General features: G+C 46.6%; 1 protein-coding gene across 4 annotated transcripts in view; it reads right to left on the bottom strand.

The window, feature by feature from the left end:
- CTIF (cap binding complex dependent translation initiation factor) overlaps positions 1-13,299 on the bottom strand; it is a 150,506-nt gene that overhangs the window by 95,315 nt on the left and 41,892 nt on the right. For 2 of the 4 annotated variants that reach the window (XM_027724323.2, XM_027724322.2), the window contains exons 4-7: positions 9,673-9,795; positions 5,491-5,564; positions 4,531-4,635; positions 744-819 (exon numbers count right to left, since the gene is read on the bottom strand). In XM_027724323.2, the coding sequence (XP_027580124.1) occupies positions 744-819; positions 4,531-4,635; positions 5,491-5,564; positions 9,673-9,795 (378 nt within the window). The remainder of the gene's footprint in view (positions 1-743; positions 820-4,530; positions 4,636-5,490; positions 5,565-9,672; positions 9,796-13,299) is intronic. The other 2 variants (XM_027724324.2, XM_039390620.1) reach the window with 1 other exon arrangement.

The following is a 13,299-nucleotide window of genomic DNA, read 5'->3' as shown; positions in this document are numbered from 1 at the left end:
CTCACATGATGCATGAGCAAGAAGCCTGGTGAGCTCTTGGCTCAGCACTGAAAAGGGTAATGCTACCACAGCACATGAGATGTCTCCGTCTTTCTCTCTGGAGGCAGAGATTTCAGCAAAAGCACCCCAAACATCCTCAGAACTTGCCTAGCCCAGGACACTCTTGCAGGACCAGGGCTCTGTAAAATGAAAAATTATACGATGCTGACAAATGGACTTATTCAATCTGACTTTTTAACTGAGGGTCTCATCCTGCCATTCCCCAACATCCAAGCGTCAGACTGGGCCGTAAAGAGAGATCTGGAGAAAGAATAGGTTGGAGAAAGCACACACATGGATTATCACGGCATGTAAACACAGGCACACTCCAAAAGGGAAACACCTGGGTCAGCACACCAGCACTGCTGGCTTCCTGGCAGCAATTTATTTTGGAGCTGTTGGGAGGACTGATGCTTTTCAGAATCTCCCTTTCTAAAGCATACGAGTCCTGTGTACATGTACTTATATATATCTATATATACATATCCTGGCCTCAACATATCACCTCCCAACAAAGTCTACGTGGCAACTGCCCTTGCCCAGCACTAACACCCGAAATCACAGGCACCAATCTCCATCCCAGCCCCCAAAGGACCAGTGCTCAGCAGCTTTCCCACTCCTGAGGGGGTTTCCTAAGGAAACACAAGGCAGGGAAGGCAGTGCTGGTCTCCACTGTAGCATGGGCAGATGTCCTTGTCACCTACCTGCCACACTGGGAGGACTTTCTCTATGTCGTTCAAGTTGATGCTGTCACCATCCTCGTATTTCCCTTTTCCAAGCCTGTGGCGAGAGGAAAACAAACAAAACCACGTGAAAACTCGCTGGAGACACAGCTAATTGTCTATTACAGCACATGGGGAAGATCAGTTCTTACTGCAAGGGACCTTCATGAAAACAAAGAGGCTCTCTGAGGCGAGTATGCTGTGCCTCCGAAACACTCCCACGCGGGCGCAAAGCTGTTAATACAAAATTAAATGCTTTTCCCAGTCCTCTCCACCTGCACCATCTGCCACAGCGCTCAAACACTCTTGGTAGTGGCAGCAGTGAGAAAACCAAAGGCAGTCCTGAGCAGTGGCATTGGGTTACTCGATTCCCAGACCAAGCAAAACTGAAAGCGCAGCCCATCCTGGACAGAAGAAAAGTGAGGACACAAAAAAGTAATGAAAGACGTTTCCTTTGAAGCACTGCTCATTTGTTGGTCTCCACGGGAGCTCCAGTTCCCCTGCTGAGAAAGGTGTCAGCGAGCAAGCACAAACATACATCTCAGACAGCAAACAGCAATCGATACAAACATAAACAGACAATTTGGAAGACAAAAAAATTGGGGTGAGAAGCCAAGCACTCACACACCAAACACAGAGCTGGCAGCTGAAGGACTTTCTTGTATCAAGAAAGGAAAAAATCCCAATCCAAAGGTAACTACTAGCTGGATGCAGAGAGTTTGTGATGATACAGAAGAAGAAAAAATGGTCAGTAAATATCATCCTTCTACATTTATAAACAATTGAGATGATCTTTTTTATTATGCAAGAATGATAATGTATTTTTTTGTCAATTAGTGACGAGGCATCATTGAATAAGATACAATAGGAATTTTGGTACAGCAGATGCAGGTAATCAGTGCTTAGAAGTCAGAGAAAAACAGATCTTGGTGGACTTGGAGCAAATGGAGAAAAAAATTTAAAAAAAATGGGCACGTGCTGAAGTGCCAGGCTCAAGAAACAGCAAGCTGAAGGCAAACAATTTAATTAACCTTGGCTGATTGGAGCAACTTGGTCTAATCAAAGGTGTTCCTACCTATGGCAGAGGGGTTGGACCAGGTGATCTTGAAGGTCCCTTCCAACTCAAACCATTCTATGATTCTATAGTTATAGGAAATCAGAGGTGTTCAACAATTGACTTTCCACCATAGATGAAATCCTGACTTTGAGTTACAAAGGGAAAAATATAATGTGTCTACATATACAAATACGTATACATACATATAAGCATTGATATATATATACACATTTATACATAAGAGAAAAATGTCAAACATTTGGGGACAAATAATACCAGTTGCTGGTATAGAATGGGCGAATGTATAGTAGGAAAAGGTTATCTGAAAAGGATGGGGACTGTTCCAGGCCGAATTTCTGATGCTAAACTGTGGCATAAAGGCAGGGGACGAGGAGGAGGCAGGGCTTAAGGGGTTGAAGGCAGCTTTCCTCTAGAGACAGAATGGCTGAGCCTGATCTACAGGACCACAGGAAGCGCTGGCAGTCACGTTTCAAAGAGGTGGTAGAGGAACTTCTCGGACTACCAGAAAAACTAAAGGCTTGAGAGATACCTGGAATGAAGAGGAAATATCAGCTACAAAAGGTTGTTTGATCTGGAAGAGTAAAAGCAGAGCGAGAGACAACACTGGAAATTAAAGCCAGACAATTTCAGGTCAGAAATGAGTCAGGTCGGTATAGTTCCTCAGCTTTGCTTAACCACTCCACTTCGATTATTCAGCAGACTACCAAACAGCATCTTCCAATAAAATTCATGTCTTTCTGGAGGAAAACACTTAATCCAAGCAAAAGTCCCTTGAGGTCAAATAACTGGATGCAACTACATGGCCAGTCTTGGGTAAGAGATCAGACTAAGGAATAAAATTGTCCTTTTGGTACTTACAGTGTTGAAAACACAGCTGAACAGCATATGCTTCTTTTTCCCCCTATTATTTTTTTCATTGCACAGATACATCGTTAAAAAAGCTTCCTATTCAAGCCAGAGAGAAAATGCCTAGCTAGCAGGTGGAGATTCTTGGAGGTTTAGCAAGCTGAATCACACTCAGCACAGATTTGGCACAGAGCGCTGATGAATGCACAACGCAGCCAACTAAGAGCTAAAAAATAAAACCAATTTTGTCTGTGCTTCCTCTATTTTAGCCAAGTTACTTAGAATGACCCGCATTTCTGGGAGATGCACTGCTTGTGCTGACAGCATCTCTTTAACTTTTCTGCAGATACACTAATTCTTATCCAAGTTTTATGGCTGTAGTACTTAGGAGTGATTAAATATCTCACCTCCACACTGCCTTCTCTACCCGTTTGCATCCTGGGCATTTGCACTACACTGGGAATGGAGGAAAACCACAACACAGACCCTGCAGCATCCTCCCTGTATGTAGCAGATGTCACTGACATCATCGTCTGGCAAGTGCCATCATCCACTGGGCATATTAGATCTCATTTTACTGAGGGCCCCTTCATCTCATTTTTCAAACCCATCAGAAGAAATGGGAGTAAACATGACTAAGGCACTTGGTGACTTAGAAATTTAGTGTTCCATTGTTCCAAATGTTCTGAAAATTGCTCTTCATATACCTGCATTATACCTTACTTACACTGCAGAAAACAATTGAGTTGTGTGACTCTTCCTGTCGCTCTGCAGTACAAGGGCCTCCTGCAGGTGCTGAGCCTGTGCTGGGGTGAGATTGCTGGCCTAGTTAGAAACACCAAGATGTTTCTAACTGTTTCTAATCAACTGTTCTAATAATAATTCTAATTGTGTCTTCTAAACAAGATGTGCAGACCAGGCACATAGCATTGGCCAGTACTTTGGGAAAACCAACTTATCAACAGAAAAACTGGTCCAAGAGAGGATTTCCATCCCTACATATGACATGGCAAAGCTTCTAAATCCCTCTGGGGATGGGGACTCCACCACTGCCCCAGGCAGCTGTTCCAGGGCTGGACAAACCTTTCTGTGAAGAAACTTCCTAATTTCCAATCTAAACCTCCCCTGGTGCAACTTGAAGCCTTTTCCTCTTGTCCTGTCCCTTGTTACGTGGGAGAAGAGACCGACCCCCAGCTGGCTACAACCTCCTTTTAGGTAGTGATTGTTTCTCCAGCTGCAGAGAATCCCCAGAGAAAAAGTGATACCCATTTAAGCAACACTGGTGATCCACCTGGTGCCAGTACACACTTATTTGGCTTGACCAACCAACAGCTGACGAGGAATCCAGCAATACCATGGAAGTCCATGGAGGCTGCCACCAGCAAAAGGAGCTGTTGAATGTTCCCACAGTTTCATGCCTAGCAGATGGGGGATGAGCACTTGGATCTACATGAATCACATTGATGCTCATTTCTTCACTGAAATCTTGTTGGAGAGAACAGTAACTGTAACCAGGATCAGCGCTAAACCAGGATCTTTCTCCCAGTACCCAGAGATGTTTAAATCTAGGAGACCTGCATCTGGAAGACTCAGACCCATAGTTATTTAAAGACTGGAATCTACCAAACAGCGCAAAAATACAGAGAACAACTCTGCTCCAGCCCAACACTGGATAACAGAGGAGCCAGACAGACTGATTGTGGCATCCTCAAGCCCTGTATGTCTTTCCAGCACCTTATTCCCATGTCCTCCACATGAGGTCTGCCACCAAGCCAGCGTTCCTACAGTAAGGGAAAAGTTAATAGACCTTCCTGGAAAGCACAGTATTGCACACAGGGCACTCACCCTTCTCTGTCTATGTGAGGCAACGGATGTTTGGAGGTGTTTCTCAGCTTCCTGTGAAATTGGGTGAAATCTAGTTTTTCAGGCTGCAAATCCCACGTCGCACCACTAGGTGAGAAAAACAGGGAAAAAACAAAGAAAGAAAGTCCAGTACTGATTAAACACCACTGAGCTGAAGAGCAGAAGGCACACTGGAGCCTGCAGACGAGGAAAGCTGGTACTTCTGGAAGCACCACGCCCTGCTGCAGAGCACATGGATGTGGGCCTCCAACCTCCACACTGCTGCACCTCCTTTCTTTTCATTTTTTTCTCCTTTTTTAGATATGCTGAGCTCCTGTTGCTTGATCTGAACTCCTAATTTTGATACAGCACACACCTTGAAAACTATACTTGCTCTCTATGAAAGGGCTATCACAAAAGGTAGTGGTCCAGTCCATGCAATGGAGATGTTCTCTCTGGCCCTGCACAGCCTGTCTGCTCCAATGGCCTGGAGCAGGCAGGTGATAACTCAACCCCTGTAGATTCTTCATCTTTCACCGCTTTCCCCATGCTCAAACACGAGGTAAAGGGCTCTTCGCAGCAGCAAAGAAGCCAACACGTGATTGTACCTCCAACTAATGGAAAACTAAGTCCTGGAGCAGTAGCTCAGAGCTGACTCAAGTCTTGCCTATGCAGCTCTCAGATGATTACAAGTAATTGTATTGGTACCAGTTTCAGGTGTTTGGACTGCAAACCCATCCAGTGGTCTCTCCAAAGCACAGAGGATGATTTATGTAGATCAGCTGTGCTTAGTGCCATGTGCTAAAAGGGGATGGGGAGGAGGAAGAGCAGCGATGTGAGTACTAACAGGGTACTCACTGGTGCCCAGGTACCAGCAGGAGGGGCCTGTGGGCGAAGGCTAAGAGAAGGCACAGTCCATCTAAGAGTCCCTCTCTCTCTTAAAGCATTTTAACACCAGCTTACCTGAAGGAGTCAAAGGTGTTGGCAGCCCAGATGTCTGTGCCCAGCATGTCAAGGTTGCTCTCCTTGTTGCCATTCTAGGAGAGAGGGAAAGGTGGTTACTCACTGGAAGGCATGTGGAGCTATCTGGACCATGGCACAGCCCAGCACATCCTCTCCCAACACCAGCCACAGAGGTGTCCTGGCTCTGCACAGGGGCTCCTATGCTTCTGGGTGAATCCACACTCACTTCAACACAAAAATCCCTCACAAGCTGCAAAAGTGCACCCTGAAGGCAAGGAGTGAAACAGTTTCAGCCTTGGGAACACAAAGCTGTGGACAAGACAGAGCAGACAACACATAGGCTCAGCTCTGACTCCAGCCCTGTCCTCCTGCCCCACTGTCCACGACCACCATGACCCACCAAGCTCCTCTGGGCAGGTTGAGACCCATGGAATCACAGAATCAATTAGGTTGTAAAAGACCTCCAAAATCATCGAGTCCAACCAGTGCCCGACCCCCCTCTTGTCCCCCAGTCCAGAGCACTGAGTGACATCTCCAGGAGTCCCTTGGATACCTCCAGGGGTGGGGACACCCTGGGCAGCCTATTCCAACGCCTGACCACCCTTTCCAAGAAGAAATTCTTCCTTATGTCCAACCTGACCCTCCCCTGGCACAGCTTGAGGCCGTTTCCCCTTGTCCTATCCCTTGTTCCCTGGCAGCAGAGCCCGACCTCTCCCAGCTCCCCCCTCCTGTCAGGGAGTTGCAGAGCCAGAAGGTCCCCCCTGAGCCTCCTTTTCTCCAGGATGAGCCCCCCCAGCTCCCTCAGACACTCCTGCTGCTCCAGACCCTTCCCCAGCTCCGTTCCCTTCCCTGCACACGCTCCAGCCCCTCCATGTCTCTCTTGTCTGAGGGCCCAGAACTGCCCCAGCACTGGAGGTGCCTCAGCAGTGCCAGCACAGGGAGGGCACTGCCCTGGCCCTGCTGTCACACCACGGCTGGGACAGCCCCGGGGCCATTGGCCTCTTGCCCCCCTGGGCACACCTGGGCTCGTGTCCAGCCGCTGCCACCAGCACCCACAGGGCCTTTCCCAGTTTTCCAACCCCTCTGTCCCAACCTGGAGCACTGCAGGGGGTTGGTGTGACCCAAGGGCAGGACCTGGCACTTTGCCCTGTTGAACTTCATAAAAAAATCAGAAATCATAAATCCTCGTAAAATCTCAGCCATGAAGTTACTTAGCTTCACAGTCACAGACCTTTTGAGGTGGGAAAGGACCTCTGAAGCTCATCTGGTCCAACCCTCCTGCTCAAGCAGGCCCACCCAATATCTCCGAATAGTTCAGGTTGGAAGGGACCTTTAAAGGTCTTCTGGTTCAATCAGGTGCCCAAGATCACATCCAGATGGCTTTTGAATACCTCCAAGGATGGAGATACTCGTCAGCAGCAGCTCTACCAGAGCCTGCTGTCACCAATAAGGATGGGGAAAGCTATCCTTCTTCTTCAAGGAGTTGTGGTGACATGGTTCTCTTTGCTCTAAGAACAGGCACATTTTTAGATTACTTAAGCATTTCAGCCCAAATGGTCCCACTCTGGTAAAAAAACCCACATGCTAAGAAGATGGATTCCATATATTCCCCACTGTATAATTTCTGTCATTTTCAAACATTATTAGTAATAACCAAGACACTAAACACTCATAAAAATTTCATAATTTCTTAATAAAGTCCCAGACCTCAATCTACCCAAATGAGCAACATTTCCCCAACCAGTGTCAGGACACACATCCCCAGGGAACACTACAGATGGTCACACTTTGCAGCCATTCCCAGCACAACAGCCAGTTTAGACATCACATACTCCAAACACAGCCAAATTGCTCCCTTTTTAGTCTCCTCCAAGGGGTTTATGTATTATGATTTTAACCTCTGTGGATCTGCAAGTTGACATGTCTCTGCTCAGAAACAAACTGCCAGAAATACATCAAACTCTCGTGATCAGTTACGGAAGCTGAGCTTTTTATTTTAGGCAAATGTAAGCACGATTTTCTCCCACCATAGAGAGAAATTAGTTTCCTAAATCCTTACAAGCATCCAAATGCAGTATAATGAGAGCACACATGTGCAGGCCTTCCTGGCTGTCACACAAAGAAGAGATACCTCTTCTTGCAGACAAATCCATCTCAAGTGATGAGGAGGTCAGACAGGTCCAAGCTTCTAGGCAGCAGTTGGTGCTCTCACCCAAAACTTCCTCTGAGAAGATGTCCCCATAACCTCTCAGAGGCACTCTAAGCATTAGCCAGACTCCATACAGACAGCGCCAGGGCCCCAATAACACACCTTGTCATTAAGTCCTGAGTCACTATGGCCATTTTGAGACACCCTTTAGGTCTTCGACTACCTGTCTCTAGAACCAGTTTCTGTCTCGACTCACAGGACAGGCAGCATCCTTGCTGCCCTGTGCTGCAGGTCGTTTACTAAAATGCTCACAGCAGTGCCAAGATTTAATAATAAGACTTCAAAAAGCCTATTCTCAAGCCCAGGTACAAAAAAAGAGAAAAAAACCTTCATGTATTTACGAAAAGAAGTGACTTGCTGTCAGTCCCCCCAGGACTGCAATTACAACCCTCAGCAGTTTTAACGTGAAGCTCCCCATGACCCAACCCTCAGCTTTAGATAATCATTTTCACCGCGAAGGAGTCAGTGCCGATGAAAATTAATTAACGAGGAATGATGAACGAGAGGCACACTGACAAGAATAACACCAATGCTACTCAGAGAGATGAGAGATCCGGTGAAGCAGACCCTACAGGCAGCGAGGTTTAAACACACGTCCACAACCTCTGTCCTCCAGCCCCTGCGAGCTCACGTCACCTCCCTCCACCGCTGTCCAGCTGCCAGCACAAACAGGGACGGCCCCACGTGGACTCTGGCCTGTTTACCATGCATGCAGCTTCAGCAAATTCCCCACAAAGTCAGCATTTGCATGCACGCAGCAGCTTCCCAAAGCCCAGCTCAGCGTCCCACCTCTCGCCGCTCCTCATCACCGTCCTCCAGAAAGCAAACACAAAGTCATGCCCTTTGCTGCACGGCTGTGTTAGCTCATCGCTGCAGAACAACACCAGGTGGTCGCCTGAGTCCGTGGTATAAACCAGGGATTATCCTGTGCCATGTGTTACTTCTTAAGCGTTTTTCAGTTCTAAGTTTGAGGAGCTTCCCCCACCCTTCCTGCTCTTCTGCTGCCCACAACCCCTTGGCTGCACTTTGGTAGGGAACAAAAAGGATGGACAGGTACTGAACTGTCTGGAAAAGGCACGAATGAAAGATTTCCTTGTTGAAAGCTTCAAGCTCTTGTAAGAAAAATACAGATAAAAATATAGACATTTTGAGGAAGACAGTATTATTCCTGCTCAAAGAAGGAAGGATATGCTGAGTCTCACTCCTTCCCACCAGAAAGGACCACCACTTCCCAGCAGCAGTCTGGTCCTGTGGGTCCTCTCCCACCACAGCATCAGGAGGACAGACTGGTTTCCTTAAGCTCTCCAGGAGGATGAAATGGATGAACAGACCAGGACTTTGACCACTGGTTCCAAACCTCCCAGAGTCTGCCCTTCACTTCTGGCACAACCAGTGCTCCCGTGTGCATAAGCAGAGAAACTCCAAGAGAAAAAAGGACAGAGGCTGACTGAAACAAACAGGAATGGTCAGGGTCTGAGTTCAAGGATGAGCTTAAAATGATAAAAGTGAATTCTTACAGTCTTTTGCAGGGTAGGTAGGAAGGTGACTCCCCATCTAGCCCTATAGACAGCTCACACAGAAAGCAGTTGCACTCAAGGTTACCATTCAACACCATCTATGTGGTATCCACTCATCTATCAACTTCTAATGAAGACTTGTCAGCAAATAATTACAGACATCTCTTAATATCCCAAAATTTAAATACTCCAAGACTTCAAATAAATTAAAAAACCCCTGACTTGCTTTGCACTAAACCAGTTGACTAAGGAACTTCTTTCCCAATACTAAGGCAGTCAGCACACCTCAACAGGTCACACATTATGACTGAATTAATTAGGTCTTTGAAGTGCCCTTCAAAACTGACATGCACCCACACCTACGTGTGACACACACAACAAACATGTCGTGGGGAGGATGCCTCCAATAAGCAGCAAGCAAGGGACACAACTTCAGCACAGCACTATCAGATATACCTTGGTCGATTGCCTGAACTGGCTGCTTCTCCTGTGGCTGCCAGACCTGGATCCAGACCCCTGCCTGGAGCCTGACCCCGGCTGGGATCCTGTGCTCCCACTGCTGCTGTGATCCCACTCTTCCTGGAAACAACAAACAGGTTGCTTTAGTCAGGAGCAGCTCCGTCCTGCACACTCAAAAACCACCGACCTGGCCAGACAGGAGAGCTCCAGCTCCCAGACCACACCTGCCAGCACCTACAAAACTATGCCCCATGCCCAACACCCTGATTTTGGGGCTTTCTCATGAATCCTTTAGCATGTTCTATTTACACATTGCAAAGGGATGACATTGTGGGAGGCTTCGATGAAGATAAGACTTGGCTCTAGTGCACGCCTGGGGAAAAATAATACTTACCTTCTCTATCTTCATGAGAATTATGCTTATTCAGCAACCCCACATCCTCTGAAGCTGCTTAAGGGCATTTGGACAATGTCCCTAACAACAGGCCTTAACTTTGGGTCAGCCCTAAATTGAACAGGCAGTTGAAGTGGATGATTACTGTAGGTCCTTCCCAACTAAAATTATTCTATTCTATTCTATTCTATTCTATTCTATTCTATTCTATTCTATTCTATTCTATTCTATTCTATTCCATTCTATTCTACTTCCTTAATTCCCCTCCCAGGCCTAAATCAGTAAGTTTTTCCCACTGCTTAGCCCAGTATTGGAATCTAGTTACTCACACACCTGAAAACACTTGTAGTTCACCAGAAGACACATTACAAAAACAACTATTTTTGCCTATTAAGGAGCTGTGCCTAGTGTTCTCCTTTATTCTCTTACTTGTTGGGCTGTCAAGCAACCTGCAGGTTTCTTGTTCAGCCCTGAGGGCATAATGACTCATCTGAAAACCAGAACAACTCACCTGATCAGTCCTATACAAACATCCCACAAGGTGCTTGGGGAGAAAGGTGGATATTGTCAGGCTAATTGCTCCAAAAGCAAGAGGCTTGGGAAAGACTTTTGAAGTGACCTAAAATGATCAGAAACCCACGAAATCACGGAGTGCAGAATATCAAACTCTTTCAAGTTCTCTGCAAATCTGGGAAGTACAAAGGGAAGCATATGTTTTAGGACTGGTGTGAGAGCTGACACTTAAAAGAGGGTTTCTCATGTCTCGGACATCCTCGTGGGGTTACATGAGGTCCTGCAGACACTGCCATGGGCTAAGGCAGGGGCAGGGCCACCTTGGTCTTCAAAAGCCAAAAGGACTCACCACTCAAACTCCTGTTGAACACAACAGCCAAGTCCAGGCCACTAATTTAAAGGCACAGATCAGGTCCCAGCTCCACCAGCGCCACTGGGGTTGGATGGAGTAGGGAGACAGCTGCACAATAGACCCTAAACTACCCAAGGTGATGCTACCCAATGGTCCAGCATGGACCTTAATGCACAGGAAACATGTAAGTATTTACCCAACATGAGGGATTGGGAACAAAACACACTAGTGCTCGTTTCTGCTTTGTTCCAGCTGCTCATTCTCCATCCTCAAACCTAATAAGTTTCAAGCACGCTCAAATACATTGTGGTTGCTATAGCCTAAATTCAGTACTGACTTCAAAAGAGGAGACCAACTCGTTTTCAAGCTGAGTAGTAATGAAATCTGAAAGGTTGTGGTTATTCCCACCAGATGTTACAACAGCTAAAGCACCTTCTTCCCTTCTGAGCACACCCTGACCCGAACCTCCCAATGGCTGAGAAATACCAAATGGAACAAAATCGAGAGAGTTGTTAAATTGGCACGGAGGGAAAAAACACTGGACCCATGTCACTTGTGAGACACGGGCAGGTGGCCACTTTGGGAAGCCTTGGGGAAGAGCCAAGCCTGCAGACATCCTGAGAAGTGAGAAATATCTCCCCTGATGAGGGGAAGAGGTGCACCAACTGAAAAGGTGGTTGGGAGAAAGGCACCTTCACTGCCCAGATGTTTGAAGGACTAGTTACCACCAGTGTGTATCCTACACTCTGAACACCTTGTTCATCCACACACACAAAATTTTGGTGCCAAACGCTACGGTGGGATCAGGTCTCACTGAAAATAAACACTTACACAGGTTATGTTCAGTTGACCCAAATTTTAATCATGGCTTTCTGCAGACAGCCTGAGGTTTTGCCAATTCCAGAAATTCAGCTGGCATTTTATTGTGATAAAACCCGTGTGAGAAACAGGGAGATAAGTACCACCATGTATCACCATCCACCAAGAAAGCCAGTGGATACAGCACAAACCAGTTATATCACAATCACAAGTACCCTTTCACTAAATCAGCTTGTCTCCTGGCTCTAACTCATGGCCTGGGGCTTTTTTCCTGTTCATGCTCCTTATCTATATCATGCACTAGTAGTATCTATGTTGAAAAATTATTTCTAAAATAGAAATTTTTAAACTAAAAATTGTTGAAATTTCTGTTCAATCTGAAACAGTCCAAATGAGTATGGCCTAGACATACTCATGTTCAAACTCACCAGCACAGCTACACTCAATATTTCCCCCAAATTTCTGACTAATTGCTATAGGTGAACAACTTTTCACTGGTACCTTGCTGACAGGGGTTCAAAACTCCAGAAAAAAAAAAAAAAGTCCACCAGAACCTCTGCCAGACATTTGTGGTGGCTTTGTGTCCTTTAATAAAGCCATTTCCCACCAAAATGGGCCCTCTCTGCAGACCTCCTTTCTGCAGGATCAGGGAAGCTCGCACCAACCTCATGGGTGATGCTCAAGGACTGGGTGAGAGTACTGAAAAAACAACCAAGCAACAAAAACCCCTTCACCATAAAAACCCATTCCCAAACCCATACAGGCAGCTGGACTTCAGCAGAAAGCCGGGGCTCGGCAATGGTGAGACGTGGCACTGCTCTTCCTCCATCCCAAAGCGCGGGATTGTGTCTCCCACACAGTGCTCTTGCTAAATAAATTCAGCATGTTGCAGGAACAGGATTGCTTGCCAAAGCTGACAGAAGCTGAAGATACAGCTGTGATGCCATGAAGCTCTCCATCCCTTGCCTTTTGCAAACCCAATCCCTCACCACCTGGCCCTTTTACTCTCTGCCCTGCCCTCAAAAGACCAAGACTCTCCCAGTCTCTTCCAAGACCCCAAACAACCCTTGAACTCTGTGCTCTCAGATTCTATTCGTGCTCCTCCACCTGCCATTTGTGTTCTACCCTCACTATCAGGAGATGGGACCCCTGAGCCACACTTGGAGGGAAAACATCACCCTCTCCAGAGATGGATTCCCAGCAGCTGCTCTCATCCATGCCAATCCTTCTGGCCAAGCTCTGCACCTTCTTGGGAACAGCGAGGCTCGTGCACATAAACACTGCCAGCCACCCTCCTTTGGAAACTAGCTGTCAAACCTAACATTTGCATTTTAATTAGCAATAATCATATGTTTCACTTACACTGCAATTTTCACCTTCGTACCGAGCTCTTTGAGGCATGAACTAATTAATCCTGCTGCCTTTGCCAGCTCAAGAGTTAATACTTGCTACTGCTTCAGTGAAAGTCTGAAAATCCTATTTGCAGAAAAAAGAAGATAACTTTCCCCAATGCACAAGCAATAAACGGAAACAACAGCGATCACCT

This window comes from Pipra filicauda, unplaced genomic scaffold (genome assembly GCF_003945595.2).
Source record: "Pipra filicauda isolate LSUMZ 115617 unplaced genomic scaffold, ASM394559v2 scaffold128_size5466820_pilon, whole genome shotgun sequence".
NCBI lineage: Eukaryota > Metazoa > Chordata > Aves > Passeriformes > Pipridae > Pipra > Pipra filicauda.
Note: the sequence above shows the minus strand (reverse complement) of the source record. Positions and strands in the feature narration are given on the sequence as shown.